At 39.5% G+C, this 23,157-nt stretch overlaps 1 protein-coding gene across 1 annotated transcript in view; it reads left to right on the forward strand.

Annotated features, from left to right (window-relative positions):
- The window catches only part of ZCCHC14 (zinc finger CCHC-type containing 14), a 54,706-nt gene that overhangs the window by 16,575 nt on the left and 14,974 nt on the right, over nucleotides 1-23,157 (forward strand). Inside the window, exon 3 of the mRNA XM_026857026.1 lies at nucleotides 20,759-20,832. Within this exon, the coding sequence (XP_026712827.1) occupies nucleotides 20,759-20,832 (74 nt within the window). The remainder of the gene's footprint in view (nucleotides 1-20,758; nucleotides 20,833-23,157) is intronic.

The raw sequence follows: 23,157 nt of genomic DNA on the forward strand, positions 1-23,157 counted from the left end.
AGCCCATAAACATCTTGTTTTTATCTCAGAGGCCCAGCTAACCGTGGGCACAGTGTTCAGGTTTGGGTTACTGGATCCATGCTCTAACACTCAGGGTGTTGGGAGTGGTGACCAGCTGGGGCAATCATACTGTTACTTAGCAAAATTCACCACTTTTTCTAGGCTTTAGTTTTAGCCAAAGCCCCTTCTCCCTTCTGCGTGTATCAGTGCTGAAGCAGGGCAAACCAGGTGGACGTTTCCATAAAGAGTTGTGACACGAGAATCCTGTACCTGTTGACATTAGCATTTTAGGTATCAGGGCTCTATCTGGACTTTTCTTTTGTAAAATAAAAATAAAGTTCAAAGATTTGGCCTATACAAGTTTAGAAAAACACGGCTGGGTATTAACATAGAAGGATGTGAACCTCTCCTGAAGTCTTTAATGGCTGTTACATGCAGTATAGATTGTGCTTTTTTTACTTGTATTTTTTTGATTGGTGACATGGGATTGTTCAAACTTGTTTTTGCAGATGTGGAAGTTATTTTAACTGGAGGTAACTTGGGAAGTGGAGGCTTTCCATGTTCTCAGGGACTGGCTGTTGTTGTTATGCTTGTAAGCTGCAGACAGGCTTATTTACAGGTTTTAAGGTATTGACAGATCTCACTGGTCAAGGAGAATGGAGGCAAATACAGATAGATTCTTGTGTTACGTGTAAGTGAAATTCCAAGAAGGATGTTTTGCTAGATCAGTCTTTTTCCACTGTTTCTAGCATGTAGTCAGGTTTTAACTATGGTTTTAACGCTGACCCAAACAAAACAATCAAATTCAAGTGAAGGTTGGACCTTTTCTTTTGCATATGGGGTGAATTGAGTGCCACACTGTCTTCCCTTGTGTTGCCCGAGGCTTTCTTCCTCAGTAGGACGAGAATTCTGCTACTGCAGGAGGTGTCAGTGTCAGAAATGTTGATTCCAGTTTCAAAGATGAGATTTCATGCTTGCAAATTCGTGCCTGACAGGCATGTACTTTAGCAACAGTGCAGCAGCATGGTGATGGTCCTTTCTATTGGCAGGTTTGTGTTTCCCAGCACGATGCCAACAAAGTCAGCAAACTTGGAGATTCCGATAAAGCCACCAAGGCTGGTTGTCTTAAATTTAGGATTTTTTACCCTGCGTTTTCTGGGGAGCCACCTCAGAACCTTTTTTTTCAGTAGCCAGTGACCCAGGTGATTAAAGAAGGTCACTGGTTAAAAATAGTATATTCACTAGCAACTTTTGTTCTGCAGGCAATCCTGGGCTGGTAACTCAGGGAAATTTCAGTTGTTATACCAAAGTCCAGGAGCAGCTCTCCGACCCACGGGAAGTTCCTTTTGCAGAGCTGATTTGTAACAAGCCTATAGATGCAGAGTTGTTCTGACCTTGTGTGGCAATTCCTAAAAGAGAGTAGTTACGGTTATCAAAGCTGAATGAAAAATTCAGCTTATTTTGTATTTTTTTTAAAAAAAAAAAAAAAAAGCAATAGGAATTTCCTGTACACCAGAGATGTTATTAATTACTCTTACAGTAAGGTTCCAAGCAGAACCATTTGGCCATTAGGTGAGTAGCACTCTAGGCAAGTACTCCTCTGCACATGTGACATATTTTAGCAATGTATTAAACATGGTCACTGACCACAGCATATTTTCCAAAAAGCACAGTGGAATAAAGTACATTAGACCAGATGTTGAAGTGCGGAACAAAAGAATCTTTATAATAAAGGCAATGTAAGTTGCAAAACATTACAGTACGAAGACTGTGCAGTCTTCGTACTGTAATTTCTCATAATACTGAGTAAAATTTTGATTTGTCACAGCCTCTGTGTTAGATTTTCTGCAGTGGAAGTTCTGTGTTGGTGTTTATAAGATGCTCATTACTGCTATGAGGCGTTGCAGGTGGCACTTAACCACTGTTACCCTCCATAAAGCAGTCTAGGAGATGGTTTCCTTGACTGAAAAAGTCTCATTTTCTGTGAAGTGACAAAAAATTCCCTATTCTTACGTTTCCTGTATATTTATCTTGCCTTTCCGCTGTTGCCACACAAAACCTCAAAATTGTCTCTGAGCCAGTCTCATTTCAAATGAAGCAACTGTTGAAATATGATCCTTATATAGTGAAGCTGAATCACAATTCTTGCAACACATGCCTCTAATGATAGGCACAAACTGCTTTCTGCGGACAGAGAGGAGTAAAGCTTTTAGATGTAAAATGGGTGCAGTAGGCTTTATTCTACAGTCTGTACTCCATTTAGTACTCCTGCTGAGCACAGTAGAACTTCTTGCCTAATTGAAGGTATTGCTGTTAGTCCACATACAGGGTCCTGCAAAGCCTCAGCAGTGTCCCAGGCTAGAATAAATACATGGAATGGCACGTGACTTACTGGACAAAGAGGAGCTGCTGTCTGTGGGTACGAGGAATAACAAACTCTAGAGAAAATGCATCCACTAATGTGTTGATTTAAGTTTGTATTAATATTAGGATGTGAAATATATCCTTATTTGCAGTAATCCTGTTGATCTCATGTAGGATATGAGTTGCAGGTAGGTTAAGCTGATTGCTATGTGCAGCAAGCTTTGGTATCTAAATTGTTTCTTTACAATTGTCAGCAAAAGTGTGTGGTGCGAGTTACCCAGAACTTCTAACGACTTTTTTTGCTACCCAATTTGTTTTCCTTGGCAAAATGTATTTGTATGGTCTCGCACCTTTTTTTGTCTCCCACTTCCTTGACTCATCCTTTTTTCCACAAAAAAATAGACTGCAGGAGCTCTCTTAGTTAATGGCAGCCAACAGTCTTTTCTTTCTGAAATGTTTGGTACCAGTTGTTCAGCCTGGTGAAGGCAGGGAGAAAATATAGGGGGAGGAAAAAAAAAGCTCTGAAATCCTTTTGGTTCAGTGTCCAGAATTTATAGTGCCTTGTTCTGCATCAGTTATGTAGCTGGATTATTCTATTTTTAAGTAAATACATCATCTCAAACAATATTGGGTCAACTACTGTTAGGGTAGGGCTTAAAGAAATATTTAGGCTATGATAATCCTTCAGGAAAAATCTCCCTCTGCCAACTGTATATAATTTTTCAGCTGTTTGTATATGTCTTTGTTCATTTTATCTCTGAAGTAGAACTCTACTTCTAAACTTCAGCAGTGTTAGGTTGTTAGATCACACACAAGGCATTACATTCCTGGCTGTCTCTAATATACTAGTTGTTTTGAGTATCAAGTATTTAGAGTTAATTCTAGCAATCAAATCCAAGGATTAGTGTACTTAAAAAAAAAATGTTTTGATGTTGCATATTTTCCCCTGTACTAAAAGATTATTGTACATGAAGAAATTTCTTGAAGCCTGTATGTTGCATAAATCGCCCGGCTTGGGCTTCAGTAGTTGGAGTTCAGTTAAGGTTGGAGGTTTAACTTTCCAATAAAGGCAATACTCATGAGGGTTTTTATTTAGTTTAAAAAAAAAAAAAAAGCACCAAACTCAAAAACATTGCATTTCTTCTCAGGTTTTTACTGGTTGTGCAGCTGTGCTCTGTGCTTACATAGGCAGGCATAGAAGACTATTTTCTGTCCCCAAAGCCAGGGGCCAGGTTAAGCAGCTCACCCTTGGGCAGTGTCAGAGCTGGGAGTTCCACAGTCCTGGGGCTGCACTTGGACTCTGGCAAATTTTTGCTGTTAACTGTTTAATAAGTTAATAAGTTAACTTTTGTACTCTCTAGAGGTTGGAGCCAATATTTCTTTGTCATCCTTGTTACCTCCCTTTCCACATGACAAGACTTGTTGGGTGAGAACTGGGCTTGCTGTGACAAGATGTGAAGGGAGAGAAGAGGGCAGAGCAGCACGGGGACTCCCAACAATGACGAGTAGGCTTCGGATCTGCCTACTTGTGCAGTAATTGTCACAACCTTTTTGGGCACGGAATAAAGGTGCTTCTTGCTGAAGTTTGTGATTCGTGGCTGAGATTCCTTCACGAGAGCAGCCCTTTGGTTCACAGGCACTTTACGTGAGGACTAAAAGGTCTACCCCTCGGCCAGGAGCTGCAGTGAGTTGGCTTCAGTGGAGAGTCATGCTGTCTTTACTGACCCATGGCTCTTGTGGGAGTTCATGACAGGAGACTCTCTAATGTGCGTTTCCTATGAGCGGTGTATATACCATATGCCTTGTTCACATAGTCAAGTAAAATAATGCTTATATCAAGCAGATACATAAAGGCATTATCTGAGTGGCTCGCTTTCTTTAGTCTAGTTCGAGCTTCTTGCTTGTTTTTCCTTAATAAAGGTGGTGGAATCGCTCTGCTCGGGCAGCTGTCAGTCCCTACCTTATTAATTGTGGAGCCTGTTGATGAAGTTCATTCAGATTTGACAGAGGTATTTGGAGTTTTTATTTACAGTAGTGTCTGGGTAGAAGAGACTCATTCACGCTTCCATCAAGAGGAGAGGTAAGAACAGTTCAGCTCTTATCCTGCTTTGTCTGCCCAGCCACTCATTGTGTTTGTTTTTTTCTGGACTAGAGGCAACACGTGCTGATTGTTGCCCAGCTGGCAGTTCAAGAGCACATCGCTGCAGGGGATGCAAGACTGAACTGGCATCCTGCAGAAATAAATGGGTGTGCAAGAGAGGCAGGTGTCTTGCGATGGTAAGTGTGCCTGGGGAAGGAAGGTAGCTAGTTACGTGTGTATGTTTAGGGAATATGTGGAAAATGTGGAAGAATTTAAGGTAGACGTGGTAGATCTGGAGAGTAGGATTGTTACAGGTCTGTGGTAGGGGATATGGAGCTGGAGCCTGCAGAAGAGAGGAGACATACAGCATAGGTCCATGGGAAATCAAGGCTTCATTCTCACAGCATCGTCTAGGTTGGAAAAGACCTTGAAGATCGTCCAGTTTTGCTCCCTACTAATTCATCTTGCTTTTATCTATTCTTATGTTACATAAAGACTTGTTCTGAATGTGCACTGGGCAATATAATCTTCTTATTAAACATCAGAAAATGACCAGCTTTCTGCTAAAGTAAGGTTTGTCAGTGCAGCACTTGATTTTTGAGTGCTCTGAAGCCTGTTCAGTTTGGCTTCAGTGGGAGTTGGATGATACTTCTGTTTATAATGAATTAGAATCAAGCTACTCTGAAAAATAAAAATTCTAACAATAGTATGCTGGCAAATCCAGCCATGGCAGGGAGTTTTCCTCACCGTAATGCATTCCTCAGGCAGATTCCTGATCTTGGATAATGACCGTCTAGTTGTCAATATCTAATGTGAGATGATAAACTCATATTTAATATTATTTTCTTTTTTCTATGGCTCTTCAGAAGCCCAGGAGGCAACACTTAAGCATGTACTTTCCTAGAAGGACTCTCTTATATTGCCAGTTCATGTCTGTGAAGTCCTGAAAGTGCCTGCTATGGCACATTAGTTGGTAATGCAGATGAAATTAATAGCCATTACCTCAACAGCTATGGAAGCAATAGCATGACCTCCTGCCAGTAATGAAACAACATAAGCAACTTGAGCTTTTAATTAAAATTGCATTAAATGAGCAAAACTAGTTTTTCTCAAATCTTTAGGTAATGGCTTAATGCAAAAAAAAAAAAATGTACCAGAGTCAGAATAGAATGAGTTGTGAAAACTTCACCTGTATACATCTTGGTGGAACTAATGTTTAAACTTGCATTTATACTGCAAATCCTTTATAAAGGCAGGGAGTGGGAGGAGAGGAAATTTGAACTTTAAAAGTACTGAAGCATAGAAAACATGCAGGACCTCAAGAAGAAATGAAGGTGAACATTAGCTGCCGATTCTTGTCTCCTGCAATTCCTGCTGCAACCTGATGGCAAGTAGCTCCCTAGGACTGGACATTTCGGTGTCGTCTGCTTGTAGATTAAGGGATGTGTGAAATGTTCAGAAATGCTCAGCTGTTCATTGCCTCTCTGTAGAATTTAACACTCTTTAACATCTGGAAATGTCTGTTTTGAAATAACCCGTTTCACTGCCATGTTAAACAGAGGCATACAAGAATTTAAAATAAATGGTTTGCTTATCCTATGTAGGCTTACATTTTCCCTAAACTAAACTGGACAAAAAAAACACCCCACTTTAAAGAAGAAAATAGGAGTGATTCATATGGATTCCTAAAAGACCATAATGTCCTTGCCCTTTTTTTTTTTTTTCCTTTTTTTTTTTTTTTTTTTTTTACATATTGTCACAAGCATAATAATGACTAAATGGCAATTTTCTTGTGTATGGATGCTTACGAAGCTTTTATAGCTGGTTAGTTATTAGCTGGTATCAGTTTATTGTTAAATCCCTCATTTTGCAAAGCACATTTTTCATTTCATATACCTTTACATTTAGATAAATTCTTTTCTCCAAAAGGTGGCCCCCTGAGGGTAATAGACTTAAAGTACAACAATTTTATCAAGAGGTAGCTGGCGCTTTTACGAGTTAGAAATGTTGTCATCCCTCACAGGTTTTTGGGGTCCAGATCTGAAAATTCATGACAACTTAAAGTAAATCTTGGGTTTCTCTCTTGACTTTTGATGTCAGCATTAGGATTCTTGCATTGGGGCTCTTCTCTGCAGACAGGGAAGGCTGGCAATTTCAAAAAAAAAATCAGACTACAGTAGGGAAAAGATACCAGACATTTCAGGGCTTGTGATAACACTAGAGAAAGTGGTGATACTGAGAACTGGAAACATTAAATTCTGGTTTCAAGTAGGGCAGTAAGTCACAGGAGGAGATGCATTATCCTTAGTACTGAGCGCTGACATCTCATATTGGTCTGGTTTGAAAATGAGGAGGTAGGCGGAGAGGAAGGATGAGAACATGTCACAAAAGAAGTTGTTTACTTTGCCAGCAATTTTCTTTGCTTCCCCCCTCTACTACAGCAAATATTTCTTTACTTTGGTTCCCTTCTTTCTAATCTGGAAGTGACCTTATTTAGTAAATCACACCACTTTATTTCCATGGAAGTGCTCATGATTTCTCACACTCAGTATCTGGCACAAGGGAACAGATGGACTGCAAAGAAGAAACAACAAATGTAATAATACTTACGCTAGTGAGAGCGACCTTTTACAAATGGTAACCCATGAGTCTAACTGCTGCAGGACTTGAAGTTAGAGGAGAAGAAATTGCTTGTGGTTTTCAAACAGTGCTCTCTTGCACTTTGACTACCAGCTGATGCCAGCCTTGTTTCACAGCTTGGAAGACAGTGGGTGATTTTTTTTAATATTTTTTTTTTTTTTGAGACTGCAGATTCAAACTCAGAAGGAATTGGTGCCTTGTGTCCTTTGAGGATCACTGTGCAAGAGCTACTGGTTCTTGTATTCTAGATACGGCCTCGCTTGTGATTTTTTGTAGAGCCTTGTTGACGTACACATCAAGTTATAGGGTAGTCCTTGCCTCACATCAGAGCTGGCTTAATGTTCGTACACCTCTGAGAAAATAAACCTCAGGTTTATGTCAAAATGTTTAGGATTTTTCTAAGTGGTGGTCAGAAAGGTTCTTTAGACAACAGAAGCAAGTTCCTCCCCTTTGCTTTGCTTAAATAGTTAGATATTATTTCTTAAATTATATGCGCCTTCTATCTCCTTTTGCTAATATCCAAACAAGAAAATGGTGCTAGTAACACAGGTTCATTAAAAATAGAATCAAAATGAAGACAGAATGAAGATGAGAAGAGTTAAATTTTATTCGGGGTTGTTTAAAAAAAGATGGATTCTGCTGTTTAATGCGGGCTTAATGTAGTTTTCATAAACTGCATCTGTTGAAAAATGCCAGAGCCAAGGCAGATATTGAGACCCGGATTAAGAGATTTGACAGCTGTATGGGTAATGAAAGCATGTAGCGTTGTTCGTGGGCTGATGCTAAGAAGTAAATTGAGAATAAAATCTCATTTGGGGATTGCAGATAGTGGAAATTGGGAGAACTTTAAGGGGTCATACTGTCCTGGACCTCTCTATAGTAGAATATCTTGTAGTTAAGCATTTGATGCTAGTGCAGTCAGATGTGTTTCTGGAATAGAGGAATCGTGGCTCTGATCCATATGGTGTATCTCTTAGTGTGCCACACAAGTGGAGGAGGAGCCAGATAGTCAGCTTTGGCATTGTTGAGGTGCTTTGTCAGATTTAATTTCTAATTTCATTTTCTCTTGCTCTTTTACGCTGGAAAGTCATAGGCTGTAATTATGCAAAACAATGGGTTTGATTAAATTAAATTTTATTTCTCAGGTGCACAGAAATGCTAAACTAAAAGGTTAATGTTTCATTTGCTTTTTTTGACTTGTTCTTTCATCTCTCTGGTAAAAAGCAGTGGACTTGCTGCATTACTTCACTGCCGGGAGTGGATGCATTTCATCAGTGTATGGTGCGAATGCTATTTTTACCAGTAACTCCAAGGGGTAGCCCTGCTAAAATTACATCATTAATATACACAGCTGAAAGGAAAAGGCATAAAACACAACAGTGTCTTAGAAGATTATCTCTATTGTGCTTTCCACTTCTGTGGATGAATTATTCAATGCGTATCGTTCAAGCAGAGATGCGGTTGGATCACCGTATTTGCAAAGCATTTAGATTTTTGTTTTCTTGTAAACAGTCCTGTGGAAGAGCGTAGTAAGCGGACTTGGTCTGCAAAAACAGTAGGGGTGAAGTAAGTACTAGTGGCTGGGGAGCTTGAAGTTTGTGTTCCTTCCTGTGCCTGCTATTAAATAGTTGAGGGATTTGCTAGATATCCTGTTATTGCAAAAGATGGTGGGGAGCTAGGGCTTAAAACTCGATAGTTTCGCTAGAAATGTGTTTTGGTTCATTCTGTGCTGCATGCTGAACAATCTAGTGGCAAGTGTAGGGATTCAGAGTGTCAAGACTTGGAGGTTTTTAGTGGATGGGGTTTGGTTTTGTTTCTGTTCTTTTTACTTCAGTTCCTGGGCATTCTCACAGCCTTGGCAAATACTAATAAAATCTGCTTTGGTCTTCTCTTTCCTGTTGTATTTGCTTCATGGATGTGTTACAGAAACAGTTGTCTAATAGTTGTGTGGCGTCTCAAAATACGCTTAAATGCCAAATTAGAACTTTTTTCTGTCTCTGAATTACTGGTCAGATGTTGTCTGGGGCCCAGAATGAAGGAACAATGATTTATACAAAAGTATAAAAGGGAACAAGAATATTAAAGCCTGAGACCAGAGACCTGAAAATGTACGAGGACGTAATTGCTAACAAAAGGAGAACCTCACACAAGTGGTTGTGCAGAGGGATATTTGTTTCCCACTGGACTAAGCACTTGAATGCATTTGTGGCTCTTGGCAAGACTGTATGTACTCAAGGTTTTGCCTAGTCTAGATTAGTCCCTTAGTCTGCTGTTTTTTACATCGTATGCTAACAGGATATATTTTTTTTTTCATTGTTAACAAGATTTTAATGTTATAATTCTTTAGGGAAGAAAAAAAAAACTGAAGGTGGTATAAAATTACTTTGTCCTTGCTGCTCATACTTGCCTTGTTATTGCAGCCTTAGTCATGAGTTTCAAGATGCTGATACTGTTCTCAAAAAATGCAGAAAACAGCACGTGCTTATTTATGTGAGCGCTAAACTCCGCTGGCCTGGAGTAGCTGCCTTTCACATAAGACTAGCTGCATGCCTTCATGTGCCTTTGAGTTTGAAATGCACATTTCTGCTGTATTTTTTTTTGCTTCGGAGTTGGAAACTCTCAACTCCTTTAGGTAGCTGAAAGAAATCCTTCGGCCAAGGTTGGAGCAGCCGGCCATCTGATCTCAGCGCTCTGGTGTTTTATCACCAGATTGCCCTTCAAGCCAGGGCATGCTGGCTGAGCAGCTGCTGTGCTATAATCGCACTGACAGGGGTCCATCGGTGCCGATATATGGTTACAAGCTGCAGCCCACAATCTGTGTTTGGCTGTGCTGTAGAAAAAAAAAAATATAAACATACATTTTTATTTTTTATATATATATATATTATATATATATATAAAAAAAATCAGTCTAGACACACATGTATGTTCAGGGCCTGACTTGGTGACTTTGAAGCTTAAGGCATTGCTGGGCAAATCCTCATCGGATGCAATTGTGATTGCTTACAACTGTAATTGTTTTTATGCAGTGGGGACTGGGTCTTTTAAATGAAGACTAACAGCAGATTATAATTATCTAAACAGGACCTAGAAGACTTAAATGAATAAAATCTTGTGCCATGAAGGAAAACTAATGGGTAATAGGCATCCTTTAACTCAGTTCCCATTTTCCTCATCCCTCTGAAAAAGGTGGTTGGTTTGTTAGTTAAACTGCACTCAGAGGTGGCATCGTGCATTATTTCAGTGCTGGGTCTGGTGTGCTGGTGGGAGACTCGATTTCTCCAGCTGTATTTAGGACATCGCTCAAAATTTCAAAGCAAACGGCAGCTCCGATTCCCAGCTGTGGTGACTACCTGAATGTGTCATGTTTTCCCCATCTGGTTTCCTTTCAGGGTGCATCGGTGAGGTTTAAGCTCAGCTCAGGGTATGTGTCTGTTCCATGCAGACCTACAAACTTCAAAGGCTTCAGCTGAATTGGGTTTGCTTCCTCTGGTGATTGGGATTTAGCGAAGCCTGGCTTTTCTGGGGTTTGGTACACTTTAGCACAAAAACTGTCATTAAGGAAAGGGCCTGCACTACCAAGAGTGTTTTCCATGGAAAACTGACTTTGCATTTTTAGTTTTGTAGGTGAATATAGCATTCAGACTAGAACAGATCATCCGGCTTGGGTTTGTGGGGGTTCAGTGAATTACGTGCCAGAGAAAATCTTTCTAGGGAATCATAAGACTTCTCTAGGATGAGATAACCTTCTCTTAAAAATAAGAAACAAAGCCAATATTTTGTTCAAAAGTGGTCTAAGAACAGTAAATAAAATAATTGCTTGATGAGATAAAACTAGACTAAATATACAACTGCATGTTACTTACCCAGTAAGTAAAATTATTTATATACAAAGTTGAACATCTCTTGATTGCGGAGATATTTTTACTAGCATGGGCTGTGTAATTAGAGATGGCCTGCTTATTTTAATTGCCTATACCAGAACGTATGTTAGTGGTTACTGAAGCTGCCTTCAAACTGGGCGTTTGGGTTTACGGTCACTTTTGCAGGAGCACTTTTTCAAAATAAGCTGGGTGTTCCTCCGAGGAGCCTACTCCAGTTAAATCGGAGAAGGAAGATGAGTCATTAGGAGTCATAATTTCTAAGCAAACGAAGTACACAGCTGCATTCATGACTTACACATGCTTTTCTCAGTTGTATGAAAATAGTTAATTAGCTGCAGTTACATGTAGAATTAGGCAGCTTGGGGAATTAGGCAGTATATATATTTTACAAATTAAATTCTGAAGTCCTTCAAAAAAAAAACCAAGCAGTCCCCCAGCCCCCAAGCGACAAAACCTGAGCACATGCTTAATCTCAAGCTGTGACTGGCGTCTGAATTTGTTGTAGGATGCCTTTAAGCCTTCAGTGTGGCAAGTGTTTACCTAAAGTCGTGCTTGAAAATGCCCAAGTGTTTCCATGGTATTAAAAGCATAGTCAAAGATTCCTTTTTGGATGTGTTCTGCCTGACATTAGAGAGATACATTTTTTTCGCTTGATCAGAGCTACCTGAATTAAGAAATATGTTTTACGTGTTGCTCCGTTGTCCTTAACTAATGTCAAACTCTTGAAGCCTTTCTTGGCTCTGTATCATAGCTCTCTTTCTGCCCAGAGCATTATTATATATATTTCAACAGCATATCTTTGGTAAGTATATGTTTCAAGGCACAGCACCTGTTTAGTGACATGTGTTGGTGCTCGGATTTAGTAAGGCAGTGGAGCTGTTACACAAATACGTCCAATACAGCAGCCCTTTCTGGATAATTTATTCTGTAAAAGCTTTTTCTGGCATTAGAAAAGAAAAAAGGCAACTTGTAAGGCAGTTGTCTATTCGGTGGCAATGGCAGGCGGTTTAGCAGCAGTAATGCAAGAGCTAGCACTCTTGGCCTGAAGTACTCGGTAAGAAAAACCTTCAAATTAGTGTTTGAAGCTCTGTCTTGATTTTTGAAAGCAGTTGTCTGATTCTTCTGGGTTTTACATTTTCGTGTCCAGATGGGAGTCTACTCCAGCCTTCAGTACAGACAGCTTTTTTTGTTTTATTTAAGCTTTTGAATCCAACGAAGTTGCGAAACCATTCTTTAGGTTGATCGGCTTTTGTGGTTGGCTAAAGTGATGACAGTATCATTCAGTATTACTCAAAACAGTGCATGAATTCAATTAAAACCTTAAAAGCTAAGATACACAGACTTTTTAAAATAGCTGTCTCTTTTGGAGAAACATAAGAAGGTCACTTAGTTGGCAAGTTAAATAAGCTGAACTGAGGAAAGAGCCGGAACATAAAAAGTATTAGTTTGATTGGAGGCAAGCGATACAATCCCAGCATATTATTGCTTCCTGTATGCTGCCAAAAGTAAGCTAACGTCCTTGATTTTTTTTTAAAAAAAGCTCTGTAATTATTTCCTGTGGAATATTGCAATTCGTAGTCTTCGGTCTTTTAAATTAAAGTAGAATTAACTTGTCGCTTCAACTCGTGTTGTAAGTATTGTGTTGGTTTTGATCTTAAATATTCTCTAAATTGGAAGAACCCTTATTTCTTATTGAAGAAAATAATAGTTCTAAGAGCATTTCTTCTGCTAATGTTGCTGCTAACAGAAATTTTTCATTATATTCATGAAGCTTTAATTTCCAATGTCTTCCTGTGTGTTTTTTTGGAGGCAGCACCCGGCCAGAAGACTTTCTTGCTAACCAGTAAAACCGCACTGTTTGGTTATGAGTTTTTTCCTATCTGTAGGTTCCTTTTTAAGCAGACACTATGGGAAAGCTGCTGTCTGCTCTTCTACTTTCAGTCTTCAGAAATACCAGCAGAAAACCAGACAGCGGACCCTGTTAAGAGGCTGAACCGGGTCCTGACAAGTCCAACATACCTTAAACTTGAGTTCTGTTTTCTCCACAAAGCCATCTGCCTTATGAAGAGAAGATAATCAACTTAGCATTGACTTTTAGACTTTTAAGGAACCACAAACTGTTAATCTTAAGAGAAGTAAAGGCCAGAAAGTGGAAATGCGGGGAGCAGCAAGTGATACGATGTGCTCAGTAACTGCTAGCCAGGAGTTCCTGGGTCATGTACTATGACAGACTCTGCTTCATCAGCTTCAGTCACAGGAACGGGCAAGAATTAGAGGCTCCTTTTTGTCCTCTACTAAATTTTCCCTCCTTTGTTTTTCTAAATGAAAGCTGTGATGGTAATTAGTCCTGTCTCCTGAATTTGTGCTCGCCAGGCAGGGTTAGTTCCTGCAGGATGCTTGATTTAAAGAATTTGGTAATCAGAGAATGACTGCTCTGTTTGGAGTCTCAAGTGAATGCGTGACTTCTTTTCAAGAGTGTTTTAATGATTTGTGGTCATTGATAAGTTTCAAAGATACTGTAAATGTAGTAGTCTTCTCCCTAGAATACAATCTGATTTCCTGGGTATTTCATGGAATATCCTAAGATAATAAGCAAAGATGTCACTGTGCTTTCACATCAACCACAGTTTTTCTGCCCCCTTTTGGAAGGGGGAGGTAAATGCTATATATCTTACGGTTCAATTTAAATATTTCTTAGCCAGCAGCAGCTTTATAGTTGTATAAAGGTTTGGGGATCACTTAAGTGTCCCAATTATGCCTCTTCACAGGATGTTTTCACAATCCATAACCCCTGTATTACGTGAAAACAGGTTAATGTCTTAATAAATTACCCTGCTGTGTCTGGAGAGTGCTGAGAATGAGATGTCATTTCTCTTCACTACTAATATAATAAGGAAAGGTCATTCTTGCATGACAACTCAATGTAGTGAACTGTACAGAGAATTGCTTCATCCTTTCCTATATTTGACTTTTTTTATTTTTTCTAGTGGTAGTGAAATAAGATCATTTTCAAAAAGCAGCACTTAGTTCCTTACCCATTTTCCCTCACTTTTAAGGAAATATTCTAAACACAGTTCTTAATGCTCTTGTGTGGAAGCAGATTTTCCCCTGTAGTAGATAGACAAGCTCATAGCTGATTGATACACGCTTGTCACTTGTTAAATTTACCTCTAATACTGTTTAATTATTTGATGCACTTACATTTTAAGAATATGTGTCATGCCTTTTCCTGTTCTTTCCCTCCCCAGAAGCACAGTTTCTGTAAGTATGAGCATTACGTACCAGAGAGCATCTCGTTACTCCATTATTTGGACTCTGGCCCATCAGTATTTTGATGCAGATCAGGTATCTCTTAAAATGAATAGTTTGTGTCCGAGTTAATGTGTCATGGGACAGTCCAAGGCGTGCTTTTGCTGGTTGTTGAGTAGAGCAGAGTTCAAGTTGCATGGTTTCAGTGTTGTCCTCTTAGTATCTAGTGATTCAGAAGCTGTTAGGTCCAAGTTTGAAAGTTCAAAGTGGGGCTCTGGGGACACTTCCAGTGAAATCTTCCTCTGAAGAAGTCTCAGGGAGAGACCAACAGTGCCAGTTCTTTTTTGGTTTAACGACAAAACTATTACAAGCTAATATTGTAGCTCTCTGACTTGTTGAAAGGTGTTTTAGTAAATAAACACGAGGCTGAGGTGATCTGAGGTCTGGGGACATATCATTAACACCTAGTTCTCAGCAACCTGAAAGGTGCTGATCGGTGCTGAGTTATTTAGATATAAATTCTCACTAATCTGCTCATGTTACAGACTCTGGCCAACCATTTCTTCATGTGCTTTGAAAACCTAAGATTTGATTCTGCAGGTTTTCTTCAGGCCTCCAGTATTCCAGTTAATTAATAATTAAAGTTTTGAGAAGTAGGAGGCTTGGGGAATAAAATAAATTTAATTGATGAGAAAACTTGATCTTGTAGGTGTGTGGCGGAAGAGGATCAATCTATTTGCTGGTAAGAAGAGTGTCTTAGGGGTGTTTCTCATTCTCCATCATAGTGTGGATGAAGAGCTTTAAAAAGATCAGAAAGCTTCTCGCTTTCTGAAAAACAGGCAAAAAAAAGTCCCTCTTGAGCTGATACTTGTAAGCAGTTTCTCAGCTTCAATTCAGTTGATCAGTTGACCTTTTGTTTTGGGGGTTTTTTGTTGTTTTTTTTTTTTTAAACCAAAAAACAACAAAACAACACCCCAAACTTTGTCCTTTCATGTTCTTTGTTACCATAAATAGGCTTTGAAACTAGCAATTAAACCGTTTCTTCTGTTTCCCCCCCTGTCTTGCCTGTATGTATGGGAAAAGAAATGCTGGTGGGTTTGAGGGTTGAGTGGGGAGACTTTGTGGGTTTTTGTTTCCAGTTTTTGTGCAGTCCTTTGGGATTACCTTCCAATGTCTAATGGACATTGAGTAATGCTGCTTTTGAAGTATTTGTTTTAGAAAAACAAGAGGAGCTGGCATGTGAAAGTCTTGCTGTTGCGTTTTCAGTTACCACTTCTGTGTAAACAAGGATGGGGAAAGTATTTTATTAGTTCCCTTTTGTTAGGTAGTCCTTTTCAGCAAAAATTCAGTTGCTGTATTTATGTTTGAATGCTTGTTTCCATGAGTGAAAATTAATAAATCTTTAAATCCAGAAGCATCAACTAGGATTATATACTTGGCCTCCTATAACACAAACTAAAGGGTTTTACTTATGATTTTCTCCTGCTTAAGAATTGTAGCATTTCTGCTTTTTTGTCAAGTACAGGTTCAACCCAGGTTTATGACACTTAAATTTTTTTATCACCTGAATGCTGGAGGACAGTAATTCCATGCTACATGCCACACAAACTGGACCTACATGCAGTGATTTAATAAAGAAACCAACTAGCTAGGTATGGAGTAGAAATTTCTCTTTCTGACTGTGTGGTAAATTCTTCCTGATCGTTTCAATGTCATTCACTTTAACCCAGTTGCTCAGCTCTCGTGACCTGCTCCTGGCTTGCAGTCTTATCTGTGGTTTTTATCTAGGGTCATACAAAAAAAAGCTCTGCTTTCAGGTATGCTTTCTTTTGGTAAAGAAAACTGCTAAAAAACAAAACAAAACAAAACAAAACCAACAAAAACAAACCCGCTGTGTAAAGCTATTCATGAAATCATAGGAAAAACATACTGGTACAATTTATACTGATATGCATAGTAAAACTGGTGAAAGGTGGAAGGTGTTTTCCATTTAATTCTGGAGTGCTGGTGTTAGTGCTGAAATATTGGATATTATGTGAAAGGACTACCCTTCACTCAACACTTGTGATTATCTTGATTTTTATTTTTTTTTTTTTACTTTTTCAGGAAGAATACAATTCTCAGTATGATCTGTCTAGTCCTTTTACTGGTTAACAGCGACTTGATGAAGAAGCTGAAAAAAGGGAGTTAGAAAAAAAAACAAAAACCCACAACCTCTACAATGGGATATTAAGGTGGTTTCCAAAAATGATGTGTTTTCTGCTCATGCCCACAACCACTCCGTGTTTTACCCTGACCTTGACCTGCCAGGAGTGGCTAATTCTAAAGTGTTTGCTTTGGTCTTTCACTTTCTGAAGCTGCTAACATTTTGGGAGGAGGAGGTCCAAGATCCTGCTCTTTCAGAGGGAGAGGTTGAGCAGTGGCTGGCACTGAGAAAGCCAGAGGGTTTAATTCCTGATCGTGAGGAGAGGGAAGGAGTTGTCGGTGCCTTCACAGAAACACTCAACTGATCAGTGACAGATCAGCCAAATGGGTAAAAGTCCCTGGCTAGAAAGGGAAAACAGAACTGAATAAAACGTTTTTGAACTCACTGGATTTGTTTTACCTGGGCATCTTGGAGCAGTGGCAGGGATGGGGGAAGCCCTGTTTGGAAAGGAGGAAAGATGACCCTGCCTCTGTGCTGCAGTATTTCAAATGCAAGCTTCCATACTTGATAAAATTCAACGTACGATTGAAAACTACATGAAGAGTGCTTCTCTTTTGTGTTTAAAAGAAAGCAGCAAATAAAGTAGCGATAAAGAACGGCAAACCACCTTAGGAAACTTGATCGCTGGGAGTGAATGAGGATGGTTTTGTACTTTCTGCTGCCCTTTCAAAGTGGAGTTCAGCAAAAGACTAAAGGTTCAGCTGTTGAAAAATCTGATTCCTAGTAACTGTCAGTGCACACTTAGGGCTGTGCAGATAGGTCCCAGTACTCTGCCCTTTTCTGAATGGTGCCACACGACCCTTGTAACAGAGGGTGCTGCAGCCTCTCCTGCAGCGCTGAAGTCCTACCAACCTCCTTTATATTCCTTTACTTACTTCATTTGTGATCTCATCCGGCTGTTTTGCTTATCTGCCTTAATTCCTCAGATAATTATGGATAAATCTCCACGAGGAAAAATCTTCCGTGCCCCTGGGCCCGTGCAGCTCAGAAAGCCTAGCACTGAGGGAGGCATGTGTGCACACACACTTTTTGGGGATCATTTTCCAGGGAAGTGCTGGGGGAGAGGAGCAGACAGAAAAGGTACATCTGAGATCCTGTGTGGTGGCTGATACCCTGCCAGGCTGCTCTGCTCCGATCCTGCCCCATGCACACCAACAAAGCCTAACGTGGTGAGCGTTAACTCTGGATGAGTTCCTATTGATTAGTTCCAGACCTAAAACTCAGATTTAAATTAGTGCAAAATATACTTGCTCTGGCTACCTCTTGAATTAGAAACTTTTTGGTTTTTTTTTTTTAAATCCCCTGAGTTGAGAAGCTTGAGTTTTGCTGAATTCAGCACCCTGAAAAGACAACAGTATCATGTGTCCTTAATTCTGTACAAAGGGGTTTCTGGTCATGGAATCATTTATAGTGATATTGGATAGAGTCACGTCTTTGAGCAATTTCCCATGCTTTTGAGAGTAAGTACAGTAAAAAAAAAAAAAAACACCAAAAAAACAACACCTTTTTTTACTTCATAATTTGTTAGACAGCAAATTTAATATCCACGCACTCCTACTTGGTAGGTGGCACCTTTTTCTTTCTGAATTTTGTATGATTGATTGCTCTGAGTAAATTTAAGTTTCATGGTAGGTTTAGGAAGGCTTTTTTAAATAAAACCAACCGTAAGTTAAATAATACAAAGAATATGTGAGAAGCCACATAAACAAAAAACATACAACTTGACAAATTAATCAAGGACTCTGGAATTTTTTTTTGGACAGATAGTTTTCACTGTGTTAGCTAGTGGGGAGAAAATTAGTGGAGTACTTTGTATAATATTAGAAATTATCCAGTCAGTTTTCCCTAGAAGCATATTGCTGCTGCACAGTGAACTCTTATTTCATGCTCTAGAACAGACACAGTCTTACAAGATTCAGTTTAGGATCACTGCAGAGAGCGCAGAAATACCTACCTGATGGTTCACTTGGCTAATTGCAATCATTTTCCCGAGGATAAATTCACTGCAGCAGATTATATTAACTGAACAAGTTCAGAGCAGAACTTTAGCATGAAAAGGTCACGTAACTGTCAGCACAACAGAATCCACGGGGCAATTTGAAGTTTGTTATTAACCCACATAGTAAAATGGAAATAGCTTTATTTTATGTTGATAGGTAATCCTACTTTGCTTGAATTTACTGTAGAGGAATAATGGAATAGGTAGAAGAGATAGTATTTGAATACTGTAGCAATACCAGTGATAAGAACACTTTCAGTAAAGTGATACTGGATTTGCTATAAACAACAAATGTGAAATAACACTTGCTATGTCTTTCTGGCTTTCTTTGTCCTACTCCAAAAACAGATGTTGCAGCAGTTGACACTAGGATTTCTCCAAGTTAATTTGCTCGTCCTTCAGCTGTTTCACCAACAGTAGGGCGATACCCCCTCTCGATATCTGCTTTACAAGCTCTTTCTAATTCTGAAGTACATATAATTCTAATCAATATTCAGTGTTTTTCAACTGTGATCACAGTTAAGGTTGCCCTAAATTCTGTTAAAGAAGCGTACCAAGGTAGATTTTTTTTCTTAAAATGGCAAGAAGACCTCTGAACCGTGCGCATGTTTAAATCTTCATGCTACTACGTGCTGTCTAGATAGCTCATCGATATCTGGCATGCAGAAGATTTATTCCTGTGGTGCTCAGCATGCAGTGTAACAGCACGGTAGCACTGTAAAATCATTTCAGAGGCGTGACAGGAATCCACTGAAAACTTTTCAAGGAGCAAGTCTACAAAAAGCATCGTATGCAGGAGAACGTAGTAAGGAGTGAATTGACGTTATTCAGAAGCACAAGGATCTATGTTGAGAATTAACCTGGAGAAGGAATGATTGAAATGATCATAAAAGGAGTGTTAATTCTGTATTGTAAAGAGAGACATGAACGCCTGTAGATCTATTTAAAACTTGCCAGTTCTAAAAATTTCAACTGCAAAAAAAATAAGACTCAAAGAAGAGGTCTTTAAAAGAGCCAAGACTGAAGTTGTAACATTAAGTGAGCAGGACACAACAGAACATGTTAAATGGCCACAATAAAGACTTCAGGTCATGATTGTTTTAAGGCAGAGGAAAATCAAGCTCCAGACAGACAATAGGGTGGCTTTGGCTCGCCGTGGGGAGAAGGGAGACGTGCGGCTGCTGATGAAATAGGCAGCCTGTTGTAATGCTGGCGCTGTGACTTTGCACTGCAACTCTTTCGTCACGCAGTTATGTTATGAGGAAGTTAGATGTGCTAAACATCGGTTTGAGTCTTAGTGTACAAAGTCTCAAAAACAGGTAAACATCTTGTAAACAGCGGTTCCTCAGCAACAAAATGGTAGGGCTCTGGGTTTTGATTGTTAAAACCACAAAGTGAAAACACAGTATGCACAGCGTGCATCCCTTCAAGCACCTGCCCCTTGGAAGTAAAATTCTAGTGACTTTATTTTAGTATAATTGCTTTTTAATTTTTAAGCCAATGTAAATTGGCTTTTACAAGAAAAAAAATCTCGTTGTGAATGCCCATGTGTGCAGTCAAAAGGCAGGAGAGATTTGCAAGAGAAATAGAAAGTCAGTAAAATAATCTTCATAAAGTTTAGCGTGGTGGAATTTCTGATCTGTGTGGATTGGGAAATGAGAGTCTCCAAGAATTTAGCGTATCAAATATCTGATGCGTAAGATTGTGTCTTTAAAGGCTGCGTATCATATGTAGAGATGGAAGCAGTGACCTGTACTGTTATTCAACCCTTTCCACAGCAAGATCCTGTTTTTACTTACAACTTACTCAAATTGCAGTAATTGAGGCTGAAATTTTCCACGGAACTGGAGTCAAGGAGGAACTGTGGTGTCAACACTATAGTAAAAACACACTAAACTCCCTGCAAAATCAGCCCCTGAAAACATGGAAACGTTTGCCCGTCTTCATTTCTCTGTGCGCCGCTTTTCCTTCGGGTGGGTGGTTGTTGGCTGCTTCACGTTACTGAGATAAAGCCACGCGTGTTTGTGTAGCGTGCTGTTCTTACACCGATGAGTGGTTTGATGAGGCCATGAGGAAATAAAGAACTTTGCGTTTAGTGAATTGTTTGGATACTGGTTGAAACGAAGCCCTGCTGAGGCTAGGACTGGAAGTGCCACTGGGCAGTGGTACCAACCTTCTGTCTGCCAGGCCAGGCCGGCCCGAGCTGTGCACCTGAAGCACCCCCGTAAGTCGTTGGATGCTCTCAAAGCAAGTCCTGGCACTACTGAAGAGTCATCACTTCTGCACGCATTCAAGAATATCCTCCTCATTGTTTTTATCTCTTTGCTTTTTCATAGTGAGTGTTGAAAAAGTGGAATTAAAGGGACTGGCACACAAGAAGAATGAAAGAAACGTTGAATATTCCTTTGAGGTAAGTTTTGGTTTGGTTTTTTTGTTTGTGGGTTTGTTTGGGTTTTTTTAACTGTGAAGGAAGGGAGGATAATACTTGAGTTAAAGAAATTCTCAACTTTATTGTTAGATCCCAGAAATTATTTGAGTGGAACTCCTCTGGGATATAGATGGTACTCATATTTTTTAATCAATGGATTTGGCAGTAGTCATAAATGGCTGTTGAACAGTTGTGGATGATGCAGAGATTGTCTGGTAAGTGGGACACAGGCAAACAAAAAATTCACTCGAATGCAGGAAGTTGTGTCCAAGTATCTATCTAGAGGAAAATATCATACAAGAGTTACAGAGTGTTTATCTGTGTGCTGGAATGCAGAAGCTAGAAAGAATTTAAGTCTTAATCTGGACAAATGAGAATTTAGACTCTTAGGGCTCTGCTGCACATAGGGAAAAAGAGGTGGGATGGTCATTTATCTTTGCATTCAGCACTGAGGGGAGTGTGAGACTGTGGCATATGGTTCAGGCGTTACTGGTTTTAAAAGGGGTGTTAAAGAGTACAAAAAATAGCTATGGAAATTATTCAAGGCTTGAGGAAAATGCCATGTAGTGAGAGACTTAAAGAACTTGACTGAAAGGTGACTTTCAGTATCATAAAAAAGCCTTTTCAAAGGGAAGAAAATATTTTTTACGGTGAAGGGAGTGTTAATCTAGCAGAAGAAGGCATAACAGGAACTGTTGTCTGAAAATTGAAGCCAGACTAATTCAAACTGGAAGTGAGAATAGTTTCTTTGGAATGAGAGTGGTTAGCCACAAGCTGCTAGGAGAAGTGGCTTCCCCCCCTGTTTCTACGCAGCTTTTGGAGGTTCAGTCGCTGCTCGCAATTTCTGTGGAGGGATGACTTCATTCTGTGAAACCTTGTGTTAATAGTGGATTCAGGGTGCTGGCGAGAAAGAATGACAAACTGCTTTTCTTCCATCTAGTTGGACGACTTATTCCAAAATTCAAAATGCAAAGCCCAGAAAATGTCTTTGGTTTGCTTAATGAGGCAGCAGAGCCAAACAGTTGGTGCAAAAAGGAGAACCCGAAAGAAAACGGACAGTAGAATTTCAATTCTCGACAACTTTTACCAACAAGTTATTCTTTAAGACTACCACCCAAGACAGAGCATCAGTTCAGCATCTTCCTGTGATGTTGACAGCGTTAACCTCTGCATGACTCGATTCTGAATCCCATGATTGTTCCAAATGTCATCAATATTAGACAGGATTTTTTCAAGGGATTTTAAAAATCTGCATAAAGTATGCAGTTGTCTGGACTCCGGTTGCGTATTAGTATCTTGTGAAATATCTTCTCCTATTATAAGTTTTTCTATAAATAGCAGAAACGACTTTTAGCAGTATTTTTACTTAACGGTTTGTAACTGAAAGAGCATAGTTTAGCTGAGCTTAATAAATTGCTTTTTGCTGGGTTAGAAACCCAACTATTAAATGTTTTGTTTCGTAACTTGGGAATAGAAGGTCAAGAGAGCAGTTTAGTGTTTTCAGCTTCACTTCACAAAGCGATTGTTTCCTGCGTTTGCAGTTCACGTTACTGTTTTTATACGTACCGAAAATGATAACAACTTAGCAAAACGTAAGTCGTTACAAATGTGGGGTTATTACAAAACTGGAAAGAAAGAGAAATTTCTCCTACATTCGCTGAAATTTCTCATGAATCTAAAAAAATAAAGTCATTTATCACAAACTTTAAAAAAACCCCACAGGCTTCAGTTTTCTGCTTTTCTTTTTTTTTTTTTTTTAATTTCTTTTTTCCCCTTACTTTTTGTGTAACAGCTCTGCAGAGAGGAAATTCCTCCATTATGTAATATATTTTGAAATACTCTCCTCTCACCAGTCTTTTTGGCAGCATTCTGATGGCTGGAAAAACTTTGTGTATGTTTTCAGTTGTCATTGAAACTAGTGTCATGTGAGAAGACGGCCTCCCGATTCTTCCCCGCGTAAACCCGGCTCCTTCCCCTATAGAACTGCTCAAGATCCGTATCCCTTCCAGACGCCTTGAATAGATATATCTCGAGTCTGGAGGGACTTAGCGTTGGCCGGTCTCATGCTGGTATTCGTTGTGCCAAGAAATCCTGACTTGTGGCTCAGTTAAACTAATCCTCTACCAACCAATAAGTGTCTCTGTATCGAAGAATGTAATGACTTAATGCAGAAAGCGTATGGGAAGAGATACTGCATGATTTCCTTTTTCTAGGGCACGTACAAGATGGTGCCTACGGAGAGTAGCTAGAGCAGTAACTGCAGGTTTCATTTCTGAGGTTTTGCCTTTTTTTTTTTTTTTTTTTTTT

The sequence above is a fragment of the Athene cunicularia genome (assembly GCF_003259725.1).
Source record: "Athene cunicularia isolate RWA chromosome 11 unlocalized genomic scaffold, athCun1 chr11_part2, whole genome shotgun sequence".
Classification (NCBI taxonomy): domain Eukaryota; kingdom Metazoa; phylum Chordata; class Aves; order Strigiformes; family Strigidae; genus Athene; species Athene cunicularia.